This window comes from Seriola aureovittata, chromosome 18, assembly GCF_021018895.1.
Source record: "Seriola aureovittata isolate HTS-2021-v1 ecotype China chromosome 18, ASM2101889v1, whole genome shotgun sequence".
NCBI classification, from domain to species: domain Eukaryota; kingdom Metazoa; phylum Chordata; class Actinopteri; order Carangiformes; family Carangidae; genus Seriola; species Seriola aureovittata.
Genome location: NC_079381.1, coordinates 2991043 through 3003631, shown reverse-complemented (window position 1 = coordinate 3003631; position 12589 = coordinate 2991043). Strand labels below are relative to the sequence as shown.

The 12589-nt window shown below is 46.6% G+C and overlaps 4 protein-coding genes and 2 non-coding genes across 6 annotated transcripts; 2 read left to right on the top strand and 4 right to left on the bottom strand.

Moving 5' to 3' along the window:
* Nucleotides 1-185: 185 nt before the first annotated feature.
* Nucleotides 186-259, bottom strand: trnan-guu (transfer RNA asparagine (anticodon GUU)). The gene has a single exon. It is a non-coding gene; the product is annotated as a tRNA-Asn (tRNA).
* Nucleotides 260-671: 412 nt separating this feature from the next.
* trnan-guu (transfer RNA asparagine (anticodon GUU)) lies at nt 672-745 on the bottom strand. The gene has a single exon. It is a non-coding gene; the product is annotated as a tRNA-Asn (tRNA).
* A 1057-nt stretch (nt 746-1802) lies between these two features.
* On the top strand, nt 1803-3001 carry LOC130186250 (histone H2B 1/2-like). The gene has a single exon (XM_056403165.1). The coding sequence runs from the start codon at nt 1941-1943 to the stop codon at nt 2313-2315; it is 375 nt and encodes a 124-aa protein (XP_056259140.1). The 5' UTR covers nt 1803-1940; the 3' UTR covers nt 2316-3001.
* A 2839-nt stretch (nt 3002-5840) lies between these two features.
* LOC130186248 (histone H2A-like) lies at nt 5841-6526 on the top strand. The gene has a single exon (XM_056403163.1). The coding sequence runs from the start codon at nt 6033-6035 to the stop codon at nt 6417-6419; it is 387 nt and encodes a 128-aa protein (XP_056259138.1). The 5' UTR covers nt 5841-6032; the 3' UTR covers nt 6420-6526.
* A 12-nt stretch (nt 6527-6538) lies between these two features.
* On the bottom strand, nt 6539-9198 carry LOC130186241 (histone H1-like). The gene has a single exon (XM_056403157.1). It carries the CDS (start codon nt 8762-8764, stop codon nt 8036-8038), a length of 729 nt encoding a protein of 242 aa, XP_056259132.1. The 5' UTR covers nt 8765-9198; the 3' UTR covers nt 6539-8035.
* Nucleotides 9199-11047: 1849 nt separating this feature from the next.
* On the bottom strand, nt 11048-12151 carry LOC130186249 (histone H2B 1/2-like). Its single transcript, XM_056403164.1, has one exon. The coding sequence runs from the start codon at nt 12108-12110 to the stop codon at nt 11736-11738; it is 375 nt and encodes a 124-aa protein (XP_056259139.1). The 5' UTR covers nt 12111-12151; the 3' UTR covers nt 11048-11735.
* Nucleotides 12152-12589: the final 438 nt, after the last annotated feature.

Genomic DNA, 12589 nt, shown 5'->3' with positions numbered 1-12589 from the left:
ATTTTGGAAATTAGAAAAATTGTCGCATTAAATAAAAAGGTGAAAGATGAAATGTAACATTGGGTATGTTTTCGCTAATGTTTCCTGTTTATGCTTTCATGTCTGAAGATCTTTATCGCTTCCCTCTCACCACAGAAAGAAGGTTTTTCATCTACTTGATGTATCCTTGTCAATTATATGTAAAACGTCCCTGGGTGGGCTTGAACCACCAACCTTTCGGTTAACAGCCGAACGCGCTAACCAATTGCGCCACAGAGACATGTCTGTAATGAGGGGGTGTGGCCTCGAGGTTCAGTCCCCTCCCACCTGCATTTGTTATATCTAGTATCATTTTTCCTTCTAGACCTTAGACTCAGTTTTAGAAATTGTGTTGTTTGGACTTGTTGAAGGTATGGGTGTTTAGGCTACTGCTTCTACCTCATGTTTCTACCTGTAACTAATTTCATATTTACACCAAAAAGTGCTCATTGTATTAGAACTCTCTGTTTCCTGAATTTAGTAAAATTGTCACATTAGATAAAAAGGTGAAAGATGAAATGTAACGTTGGGTATGTTATTGTTAATACTTCTTATTTATACTTTCATGTCTGAATGTCTTTATCTCTTCCCTCTCACCACAGAAAGAAGGTTTTTCATCTACAGGATGTATCCTTGTCAATTTCAATGTAAAACGTCCCTGGGTGGGCTTGAACCACCAACCTTTCGGTTAACAGCCGAACGCGCTAACCGATTGCGCCACAGAGACATGTCTGTGATCAGGGGGTGTGGCCTTCAGCTTCAGTCCCCTCCCACTCGTAGTTGTTATATCTAGTATCATTTATTCCATGTAGAACTGCTGAATAATCATGTATGCAGACAGGGCACATGGACCACAGGGGGCAATTTTCATGGTGGAGCCTCATCTGTTTTTACAACCCTGTGTCAAATGATAGAAAAATAATAATCATAAACCTTGTAACCTTTCACTTATTTAGTATATATTGTGCATTATAACACATTCCTTACTATTACCACCTGTAAGAGATGAGTTGGTTCCAGTGACTGTACAGGACTAATGAACATAACTGCCAACTCTTTATAGCCGACATGTAGAAAAAACCAATTATGGTGTAAACAGCAAATGTACTGATGATTACAAATGACTCAATGATAAACAGTTATCTCTTTACTGGTTGGATGGGTATTGACTGGGTTATCAGAGAAAAAGGCTGAGAAAATGTTAGACAGCTCAGCTCTCAGCCGGTGTGAGTCACTGACTTTAAATGTGAAACTGCTTCATTCAGTGATTCTACTGGTTTTAATCCCCTTCAAAACTTAAAGAAGTAAATAAATGAATTTTGATTTTCTTTTCTTCTGGGGATGCATCCCAAGGTGTCAGACAGAGGTCGAGGAAGACCCTCTGTCTTCTACCAGAGGTGTAAGGAGGACATCGTCCACTTGGATGGAATGGAGGTGTGAGTCACAAAGAAAGTCCAGACGGTCCACCATACTATGTGTAAGGTGGTTGTAAGAGATCAATCCCAGGGGGAATCAGCTCCTCCCAGTCTCATGCGACCATACCACAGCATCTGTCACGTACTTCCTTCTGACTTTTCAGACACGTCATCAGGATGTGGAAAAAGGACGAACAAAAGGCCAGTGATGCTCCTTTGTTCTTTTGTGTTGTTTGCACTTTGAGTTTGGTCATTTCCTGCTTTATTTTGTAGTTACTGATGAGGAGGAGTTTCTAACTTTTCTCTGCACTAATTGGCTGCAGGCTGCGCGCCAACTTTAAAAGGCAGGTTACCATGGAAACATAACCCCCCACATCCAGCCCAGTGAGCAGCTCAACCAATCACAGGAGGGGGACCACACAGTTGTGTTTGCATGGAGCCTGAATAAGAGCCGCGGCTTCTTCCTCCACCGACTCATCCATTGCTGTGAAGCTCTGAATAACCAGGATGCCTGAACCCGCCAAGTCCGCCCCCAAGAAGGGCTCCAAGAAAGCCGTGACCAAGACCGCCGGTAAGGGCGGCAAGAAGAAGAGGAAGACCAGGAGGGAGAGCTACGCCATCTATGTGTACAAGGTGCTCAAGCAGGTGCACCCCGACACCGGCATCTCCTCCAAGGCCATGAGCATCATGAACTCCTTCGTCAACGACATCTTTGAGCGCATCGCTGCCGAGGCGTCTCGTCTGGCTCACTACAACAAGCGCTCCACCATCACCTCCAGGGAGATCCAGACCGCCGTGCGTCTCCTGCTGCCCGGGGAGCTGGCTAAGCACGCCGTGTCCGAGGGCACCAAGGCCGTCACCAAGTACACCAGCTCCAAGTAAACAGCGCAGCTGCTGCACTCACTCAATACAACGGCTCTTTTAAGAGCCACTCACTTCATCTCAAGACAAACTCTCAACACACATCACACCTCTCACCATCACTCTCATTACTGCAACACATCTTGCAGCTCACACACAATAACAGCTGCAGCACTTTCTTCACTCTTTACAAGTGTGGAAGGGAAGGAAACAAGAGGGTAGCAGTAGGACTCAGGTCAGGGAGCAGGGTCTATCAAAGAGGTGGGGAAACTCACCTGGGCTTCACTGAGGCACACCTGAGTGATCAGCTGAGGCCTGTTTGGTGCCTCATTACTTATTTTGTTCAACAAGGTTAAACTCATGACTCCAACAGGGAGACTGTAGCACTGATGTATTTCCTCATACAATCAAGTTAAAGATGAGTTCATTGTTGAACTAAGTTGTTTGTTCAATTCTTCATGTTCATTCAGTTTATAAATGTTCAGTTTTTACTCTCTAATGTGACATTAACATGGTTCTTTGTAAATATAGATTCGTCGCCTGCATGTCTCCTAATTAGTGGAGGTCACTGCTCCATTTGATTTTTACTTTCATTTCTTTTGTACATTGATGTTTTCTTTCCAATTTTAAATTCACTTTCTTCAGAGTCTCTTTTCAGCTGTGACTGAAGACATGAAAAGGTTTTTGTGTTTATCTTTAACAAAGATTAAAATCAGTTACACAATACACATCACAGCCCTCATTATGACTCATTAATGCTCAACATGTTGCATTTCTGATACGAGCACAAGTCACTGTATTTACTGCTTACAATGAAGTCAGTCCAAGACCAACACTTTACACTGAACTGCGACTGTTGTGTAGCTGATGTTAAACTGTTCGAATGATGAAACTGCACCATCCGGACAGCTCACTGATGATCCAAGACACTGCTGTCTTCATGGCTTAGTATATTCAGAAACAGCTCATAGTCAGGACAGTAGAAACCACAGGCTGCATTTGCAACAACAGAAAGTGTTTACACTGAGATGTGAATATGTATATATAATATATTAGTAACTGTAGGAGGAACACAGGAGTATGAGCTGTGGACGGTCGGGACAGATAGGCAGATACCTCCACAGACACCTGAATGGGGGATCTACTTGAGGTCACATACTCCTTTGTCTGAATGTATCCATTGGTAACGCCACACAATCTACTGCCATTACTCCATATTACTCTACAGTTCAGTGAGACTTACACATATTCACAGTGAAGATCTTTGGCTCTAATAGAACTTGTACAGCTCATTCTTAAGTTGGTGGTGATAAACTGAAAAGGTGGAGTCTAGTAGAAACAGACAAACACAAGTGAAAACATCCCCTCCTGGTGGAGGTAATAACGTACAGCTCTAATGTGGACTGCAGGTTCAGTCTGATGCTACAGGAGGTGAACCTTCTAGATGTATGTGAGAAGGTCTTTATAGGTGTAACTGCAATCACTTCAGGGTGTGGGGTCAGGGCGGCATGTAGTGTTCAGGTGAGGCTGGGAATAAAAGACGCACATTCCAGGTCTAAGGTTCAGACTAGTTTGATTGATGTGTGGTAACTCAAATGTCCATCACATGTCACCATGGTCCAAGGCAGACAAGATCCAGCTGTCACCTGCTTGTCTCACTCACTGATGCGTTCATGCTCACATCGAGTTCACATGCACAGAGCATGATCAGAAACATGCATAGATGCACAGGGCCTGTATAGGTGAAAACAGCACACGTTACAGGCAAAGGTGAGGACTAGCAGGTAGGTGCATATAAGAGCATCCTTTCTTTTATAAGGCCAGGTGCAGGTAAACAGGTGACCTTTGTCCTGGTCACACCTGGCATCAGTGATCCCATCACAAGTGGTCAAGTTCACACCTGCTTTAAAATGCGTCTCCACATTCCCCACTTCCCTGCTTCATATGCAAAAAACAGACGGGTCCGTTGTGAATGTGCATGTGCGTGTGCATGTGCGTGTGTGTGTGTGTGTGTGTGTGTGTGTGTGTGTGTGTGTGTGTGTGTGTGTGTGTGTGTGTGTGTGTGTGTGTGTGTGTGTGTGTGTGTGTGTGTGTGTGTGTGTGCGTGTGTGTGTGCGTGCGCGCGTGCGTATAGAATTTAGTTTCCATGTGTTTCAACCTAACGCTGATTCAGTTGGCAGTTTAAGAGTTAGCTTTTTTTTAGCATCCATATTTGTACTAAACTAAACTTTTCTTTCAGGTCCTCATCTTTGATGATTATTTTCATTTGTTAGATAAACTTGTGTCTGTGGACTGGATGCAAGTCTCCTGCTCTCTCCATTTGTAAACTGTCACACTAGTAGAGGCATATTCTGCCTAGTGGCTTTCTTTAACAATAGATAATAAAAATGAAAGAGGCCTTCCTAGCCCAGGAGTGAGTGTCACACTGATAAGCCTCAGTTATCAACACTAATGTTTTTATGTTAATTTCACTGCTGATCTGAACTAATAAACTAGAGCTGAAACATGTCAGGTTACAGTAATTAGTTTGATTGTGGCCTTTATTAATGTTAAAATCTAAAAAGGTGATCTGGAACACTGTAATGAGGAGGATAAGAATCTGACCGTTTGTGTTTAGGTCTGTGAATACTTTAAACTATTAAGGGGTCTACGAAAAATTGTTTGATTGTGGCAGAGCAGATATGGCTCCACCTGCTGGCTCAGGGGAGGAATGTGCTGTTGTGATCAACATTTAACTCCCATGTGATATGAAGGGTCTTAGTGTTTTATCCTGTGGGTCTTTACTGGAGAGTGTCTTTCAGCAGTTTAACTAGAAGAGTTAGTCGTTGCTGTTACAACAGCATGTGTTGGCAGCAGAGAACAGGAGCAGCAGAGGACTTTGCTGTTGAGAGCAGAGTGAGTGGCTCTTAAAAGAGCCGTTATTGTGGTGAGAGGAGCAGCAGCGGAGTCTAAGCTCTCTCTCCGCGGATGCGGCGGGCCAGCTGGATGTCCTTGGGCATGATGGTGACCCTCTTGGCGTGGATGGCGCACAGGTTGGTGTCCTCGAACAGGCCGACCAGGTAAGCCTCGCTGGCCTCCTGCAGAGCCATGACAGCGGTGCTCTGGAAGCGCAGGTCGGTCTTGAAGTCCTGAGCGATTTCTCGGACCAGGCGCTGGAAGGGCAGCTTGCGGATCAGCAGCTCGGTGGATTTCTGGTAGCGACGGATCTCTCTCAGAGCCACGGTACCGGGCCTGTACCGGTGAGGCTTCTTGACGCCGCCGGTGGCCGGGGCGCTCTTACGGGCAGCCTTGGTGGCCAGCTGCTTCCTGGGGGCTTTGCCTCCGGTGGATTTACGAGCGGTCTGCTTGGTTCTCGCCATCTTGCTTCTTGTTTCTCAGAGCAGGAGAAAAGTAGGAGAGAAAGCAGCGACCCTCGGCTCTTAAACCGTGGGGCCGGCTGTGACACGGTGACGCTGCTTCACACCCCCGGGTGCTGATTGGTGCGATGCTTCTCCTGGAGCTCAGCGCCGCCCAGAGGAGCGACCCCCCCCGCCTGGTGCTCGGCTGCTTATTGGACCAAAGTGCTGTGAAGCTGTGAGGAAAGTCCAGAGCGGGCCGCCCTCTGCTGCTCTGCTGGAGCCTCTTCTCTGGTTGGTCTGGCGGGAACCGTCCCGCGCTCTCCGCGGACATATAAGCGAGGCTGCTGCTGTTTGCGCCACACTTTCTCTGAGTCGACGCTGTAGAGAGATCATCCTGAAAATGAGCGGACGCGGCAAAACCGGTGGAAAAGCCAGAGCTAAGGCCAAGACCCGCTCCTCCCGGGCCGGGCTCCAGTTCCCGGTCGGCCGTGTTCACAGGCTGCTGCGCAAAGGAAACTACGCTCAGCGTGTCGGTGCCGGAGCCCCCGTCTACCTGGCGGCGGTGCTGGAGTACCTGACCGCTGAGATCCTGGAGCTGGCTGGAAACGCTGCCCGCGACAACAAGAAGACCCGTATCATCCCCAGACACCTGCAGCTGGCCGTCCGCAACGACGAGGAGCTCAACAAACTCCTGGGCGGAGTGACCATCGCTCAGGGAGGCGTGCTGCCCAACATCCAGGCTGTTCTGCTGCCCAAGAAGACCGAGAAGGCCGCCAAGTCCAAGTAAAGCCGCTGAACACAGCGACCCACTCAAAGGCTCTTTTAAGAGCCACCTACTCCTCTCACAAAGAGCAGCTCCTCTATTATTATTATAATAATAATAATAATAATAATAATAATAATAATAATAATAATAATAATAATAATAATAATCTGAACTCATCAGCTCTCTACTGTCTTCATACATGTGGTTTCTCTGTCTCTGCACCATCACCAGAAAACCTCATACAGACGATACAAATAAGAAGACTGGGAAATGTACAAGCAGCAGCAGCAGCAGCATAACTTCTGATGATATGATACATGAACCACAACACACACTACAGTCAGCCACTCTAGTTGTACAATGATGTTTTCGCTTATCACCTGGGACGTGGTCGGGGGGAGAAGCCTTACATTTAGACTCAAATCCACTTAAAGGGTTAAAGCAGGGATGCCATAGTTACGGCCCGCGGGCCGGACCCGGCCCGATTGAACATCCCGTGGGTTGATATGGCTTTTTTTTTTTTTTTTTATTTAATTTAATGTTTTATTTTTTAATTTTATTTTATAAAATTTTTTTTACATACTTTATTAATCCTGCAGAGCTGCCTGTTGTGACTTTGAGCCCGGAGCGGGAGACAAACAGCGCAGTGAGCCCCCCTCCTCCCCTCGCGCGCGGACAATATAGTAGTATACCAGTGAAGGAGACATCGGCCATCCCTAAGCTTAAAAAGCTTGCACAAAACTTTTGATCAGCACTCAGCATTTGTTTATTGTTGTTGTTCATTTAAACGAGAGAGAGAGAGAGAGACGGCAAGAGTGAGCTCTGCGGTCTTGGACATTAGTTCATGTTATTTTTATGTAGGTAATATGTTGTCAAATATGTTTGAACTTAAATAAACTAGCCTACCTATACAGTAGTTATGTCTCGTTGTATTAGTTTGTACTGGTATTGATGTGATGCGCGTCATTGAATAATGCGCAAATAGATATTCAAATAGTTTGAATATGTGTTTTTTAGAGGGAATATTCAAACGTCCTTTTTGAGAGATTTTGACAGCCCTACATGGACAGGACAATGTTACGTTTTCAGTGGTTACTGTAACTTGCTTTAGGCTTCTATGTAATTGTAAGCCTCATTGTGAGGCTATTGTGGTGCCAATGCAATTTATTTTTGATGTAGGCCTTAGTGAATAATTTCAGACAGTGATGTTGAATCAGTGTTTGGTCTTTTCAGTTCGAAAGTGTAATTCGGCCGCGGAGGTCTCACTTGAAAAAAATCTGGCCCCAGGCCAATTTCACCCTGGCATCCCTGGGTTAAAGGGTTTTCTGAACATTGTGAGATGAGACGTTTGTTGTCTCTGTAATGGAATAAAGTTTGGATCATTACGATTAAAATGCGGTGTTTTTCAAAATAAAGTTCTTTTTACAGTGTGATAGTAAGTAAACACAGTAAAGGTGTTGATGGTGGTGTAGTTATCAGACAGTGTATTGTGGTGGTGATGATGATGATGATGATGATGATGATGATGATGATGATGATGATGATGACAGTGAGGAGGAAGCGGCTCTCTGTGGACAGGTGTGTGGCTCTTAAAAGAGCCTTTGATGAAGATCAACATGTGTCGGAGGGAGGACAGCTCACTTCTTCTTGGCTGCGGCCTTCTTGACTTTGGGTTTGGCGGCCTTCTTGGCGGGGGCCTTTTTGGGCGCAGGGGCCTTCTTGGCGGGGGATTTCTTGGGTACAGGGGCCTTCTTGGCGGGCTTCTTGGGGCTCTTGGTGGCCTTCTTGGGGCTCTTGGCTGCTTTCTTAGCCGCTGCTGCAGGTTTCTTGACCTTCTTGGGGGACTTTTTAGCAGCAGCAGCTGCCGGCTTCTTGGCGGCCGCGGTCTTGGGCTTTTTGGCCGCGGCGGGTTTCTTGGCGGCGGGCTTCTTGGCTTTGGGAGCGGCCTTCTTGGCCGCCGGCTTCTTGGCCTTGGGTTCAGCCTTCTTGTTCATCTTGAAGGAGCCGGAGGCCCCGGTTCCCTTGGTCTGGACCAGAGTCCCCTTGGCCACCAGGCTCTTGATGGCGGTCTTGACGCGGGCCTTGTTCTTCTCCACGTCGTAGCCTCCGGCAGCCAGAGCCTTCTTGAGGGCGGCCGCGGACACGCCGCTCCGCTCCTTGGATGCGGCCACGGCATTAACGATGAGCTCCCCCAGGCTGGGGCCGACCTTCTTGGGCTTGGAAACCTTCTTCTTGGCTGCTTTGGCCGGGGCGGCGGCTGGAGCGGGAGCGGGAGCGACCTCTGCCATTGTTTCCTGTGAGCTTCGTGTGTACTCGGAGCGGACTGATGGGAGCTCGGAGCAGGAGGCGGCACTTGAACACACCATGAGAACCGTGGAGACTCAGTGCAGCCGTGGCTCCTGTGGTCGGGGTGAACACCGGGACACTTGTGTTTTCTCCTCGCGGATAAAAGGCTCGCAAAGCACCGTGGGAGAGGAGCTGGAGGCGGACAGTGGAGGAGCCGGGAGCGGACTCGGCTCTCTTCGTATTAAAGTCGTCCGGAGCTCGGAGGCTCTCGGCTTTCTGTTTGTGGAGCCTCCAAACCTCAGCCGGTCACAGCGGTGGCCGCCGCTGCTCGGGGCCTTTTCCCGCTTATTTCTCTCCTAAAATGTTCTTAAATGCACCACAGCTCCACCAAAACCCGACTTCCAGCTGCTCCACATGTGCGTTCACAGATCCAGACTCACAGCGACCAGCTGCTGATGATCGGTCGGTCATAAAGTCAAGTTATTCTCCGAGCAGCAAACACACTGCTGATGGCTGAGGCTCATGGTCACGTTGAACCAGACTGTCAGAGCTGTGACTGTAACGTGTCTGTAGCATGTTACTTTAGAAACACAGTGTGAGCTGTACATGGTTTCTACATCTCATAACAACCTGTGATACAGAGTTCAGTGTAGTCAGTGACTGAATCTTCATGTGTTGGTTGTAAAGTCACATATTTGTGCGGCTGCTCTCCTGCCAGGTCTCTGTAAAAGACACGTTTTATCCTGATTACAGTTAGACCGTTGTCCATATGATTTATTTATTTACAGTTCTCTCTTCAGTATTTGAAGTTTTCTTTTAGACTCCAGTTTTATTGAGACCTGGCTTTTATCCTCCAGATCTTTAAGTGTTTGTCAGCAATAACAAAGTCAGTGAATGGACATCAGAGCTGTTTGAGTCTCTTGGTTGGAGTCAACCAGCAGCTGTTACTTCATCATGGTCTTCTTCACAACACAGAGACTGGAAGTGTCATGTTGTGAAACAGGTTGAACAGGGTTTTGTAATTAATGAGCGACTGAACTCCGTCACGTGTGTGTGTGTGTGTGTGTGTGTGTGTGTGTGTGTAGATTAATGTGTGAACCATCAAGTCTTTGTGTTGTGTAACTGTGATTTTAACCTTTTCATCTCTTCAGTCAGAGCTGAGACTGAAGAAAGTGAATTTAAAACTGATCAACTGGTTTCATAGTTTGACTGGTGAAAACATGACGATGATGAAGAGTAAACACCTTCATCAGGTGAGTGTATCTCCTCAGTCTTTCACAGCACTTATTCTCAAGTCAAATTCATGTCAGTCTCTCCAGGTTTCAGTCAGCTGACTTCAACACACTGATCGTGTATCAGTCAGTGTGTAGCAGTGTGGTAAAGAGCAACATTTAACGTCCATTCATTCATCACATGTTGAGAGCACATTTATACTGTGTGTGTGTGTGTGTGTGTGTGTGTGTGTGTGTGTGTGTGTGTGTGTGTGTGTGTGTGTGTGGTGTGTGTGTGTGTGTGTGTGTGGTGTGTGTGTGTGTGTGTGTGTGTGTGTGTGTGTGTGTGTGTGTGTCTGTGTCTGTGTCTGTGTCTGTGTCTGTGTCTGTGTGTCTGTGTGTCTGTGTGTCTGTGTGTCTGTGTGTGTCTGTGTGTGTCTGTGTGTCTGTGTTAAACAGCTGGTCTGCAGTCCACAAACAGCAAGAGTTTCACTAGGAGGGCTGAGTGTTGGCCGTACTGAAGGAGCAGTGGGTAAAATGTACAAATGTTTCAATCCAGTGAAACACTGAATGTTTCAGTCATGGAGCGTTTCCCGCCTCTTTCAAAGACCCTGCTCCCTCACCTGAGTCCTACTGCTACACCCTTGTTTCCTTCCCTTCCACACTTGTAAAGAGTTCGATCACACGTGTCGAGGTTCAGTGTCTCATGTCAACACTGAGAATGATGGAGGAAAACAACAGTTCAACAGCTGCTCTCACAAATACTGTATCCAGATGTTACTGTGATCCAGCTGTGTATCAGTGACAGGCCAGTGTTTACTCATGTGAAAATACTGCAGAGAAAGAAAGAGTCTGCTGAGTGTCATCAGTTCGTCACCTCAGTGACTGAGGTCATATCATGTCTCCATGATAAGAACAGTAAACACATCCAGACCTGATGTTGTGCTCAGACAGTGACGTGTTCTCAGAGAAGTTCTGAGTCCGGAGGAAACTGGAGATAAAGATCTGCTCTGTTCACACTCATGGACACACTTATATTTATATAGGAATCTAAATGATATGTATAGGTGTGTGTGTAAAACACAGGTGTGCAGTGCAGGTATGTGTATAGATTAATCTGTAAACCATCAACTCTTTGTTGTGTAACTGATTTTAATCTTTGTTAAAGATAAACACAAGAACCTTTTCATGTCTTCAGTCAGAGCTGAAAAGAGACTTTGAAGAAAGTGAATTTAAAACTGGAAAGAAAACATCAATGTACAAAAGAAATGAAAGTAAAAATCAAATGGAGCAGTGACCTCCACTAATTAGGAGACATGCAGGCGACAAATCTATATTTACAAAGAACCATGTTAATGTCACATTAGAGAATAAAAACTGAACATTTATAAACTGAATGAACATGAAGAATTAACAAACAACTTAGTTCAACAATGAACTCATCTTTAATTTGATTGTATGAGGAAATACATCAGTGCTACAGTCTCCCTGTTGGAGTCATGAGTTTAACCTTGTTGAACAAAATAAGTAATGAGGCACCAAACAGGCCTCAGCTGATCACTCAGGTGTGCCTCAGTGAAGCCCAGGTGAGTTTCCCCACCTCTTTGATAGACCCTGCTCCCTGACCTGAGTCCTACTGCTACCCTCTTGTTTCCTTCCCTTCCACACTTGTAAAGAGTGAAGAAAGTGCTGCAGCTGTTATTGTGTGTGAGCTGCAAGATGTGTTGCAGTAATGAGAGTGATGGTGAGAGGTGTGATGTGTGTTGAGAGTTTGTCTTGAGATGAAGTGAGTGGCTCTTAAAAGAGCCGTTGTATTGAGTGAGTGCAGCAGCTGCGCTGTTTACTTGGAGCTGGTGTACTTGGTGACGGCCTTGGTGCCCTCGGACACGGCGTGCTTAGCCAGCTCCCCGGGCAGCAGGAGACGCACGGCGGTCTGGATCTCCCTGGAGGTGATGGTGGAGCGCTTGTTGTAGTGAGCCAGACGAGACGCCTCGGCAGCGATGCGCTCAAAGATGTCGTTGACGAAGGAGTTCATGATGCTCATGGCCTTGGAGGAGATGCCGGTGTCGGGGTGCACCTGTTTGAGCACCTTGTACACGTAGATGGCGTAGCTCTCCCTCCTGGTCTTCCTCTTCTTCTTGCCGCCCTTGCCTGCGGTCTTGGTCACAGCTTTCTTGGAGCCCTTCTTGGGGGCGGACTTGGCGGGTTCAGGCATCCTGGTTATTCAGCGCTTCACAGCAATGGATGAGTCGGTGGAGGAAGGAGCCGCTGCTCTTATTCAGGCTCCATGCAAACACAACTGTGTGCTTCCCTTCCTGTGATTGGTTGAGCTGCTCACTGGGCTGGACATTGGAGTCATGTTTCCATGGTAACCTGCCTTTTAAAGTTGGAGCGCAGCCTGCAGCCAATTAGTGCAGAGAAAAGTTAGAAACTCCTCCTCATCAGCAGCAGCAGCACATGAGACAATGAAAAGAACAGATAACAACAGGAAGATGAGGAGATCTCAATGTAGATGAATAATGTTCACATGACTGTTCTACAGCCTGGAGACAGTGAGTGAAGCTGTGGTAACAGATTTGAACCCAAACAGGCAAAGCTTCATCCTAGATTCTTCACATTGCCATTTAGATCACCCACCACAGAAATCGTAGCAGATCTGTATCTGAAGATTTTGTCATCCTCATAGAAGTCTGG

What these genes read in the sequence shown, in the direction of transcription:
- LOC130186250 (XM_056403165.1), top strand. Translation starts at nt 1,941, where the DNA reads ATGCCTGAACCCGCCAAGTCCGCCCCCAAGAAGGGCTCCAAGAAAGCC.
- LOC130186248 (XM_056403163.1), top strand. Translation starts at nt 6,033, where the DNA reads ATGAGCGGACGCGGCAAAACCGGTGGAAAAGCCAGAGCTAAGGCCAAG.
- LOC130186241 (XM_056403157.1), bottom strand. Translation starts at nt 8,764, where the DNA reads ATGGTGTGTTCAAGTGCCGCCTCCTGCTCCGAGCTCCCATCAGTCCGC.
- LOC130186249 (XM_056403164.1), bottom strand. Translation starts at nt 12,110, where the DNA reads ATGCCTGAACCCGCCAAGTCCGCCCCCAAGAAGGGCTCCAAGAAAGCT.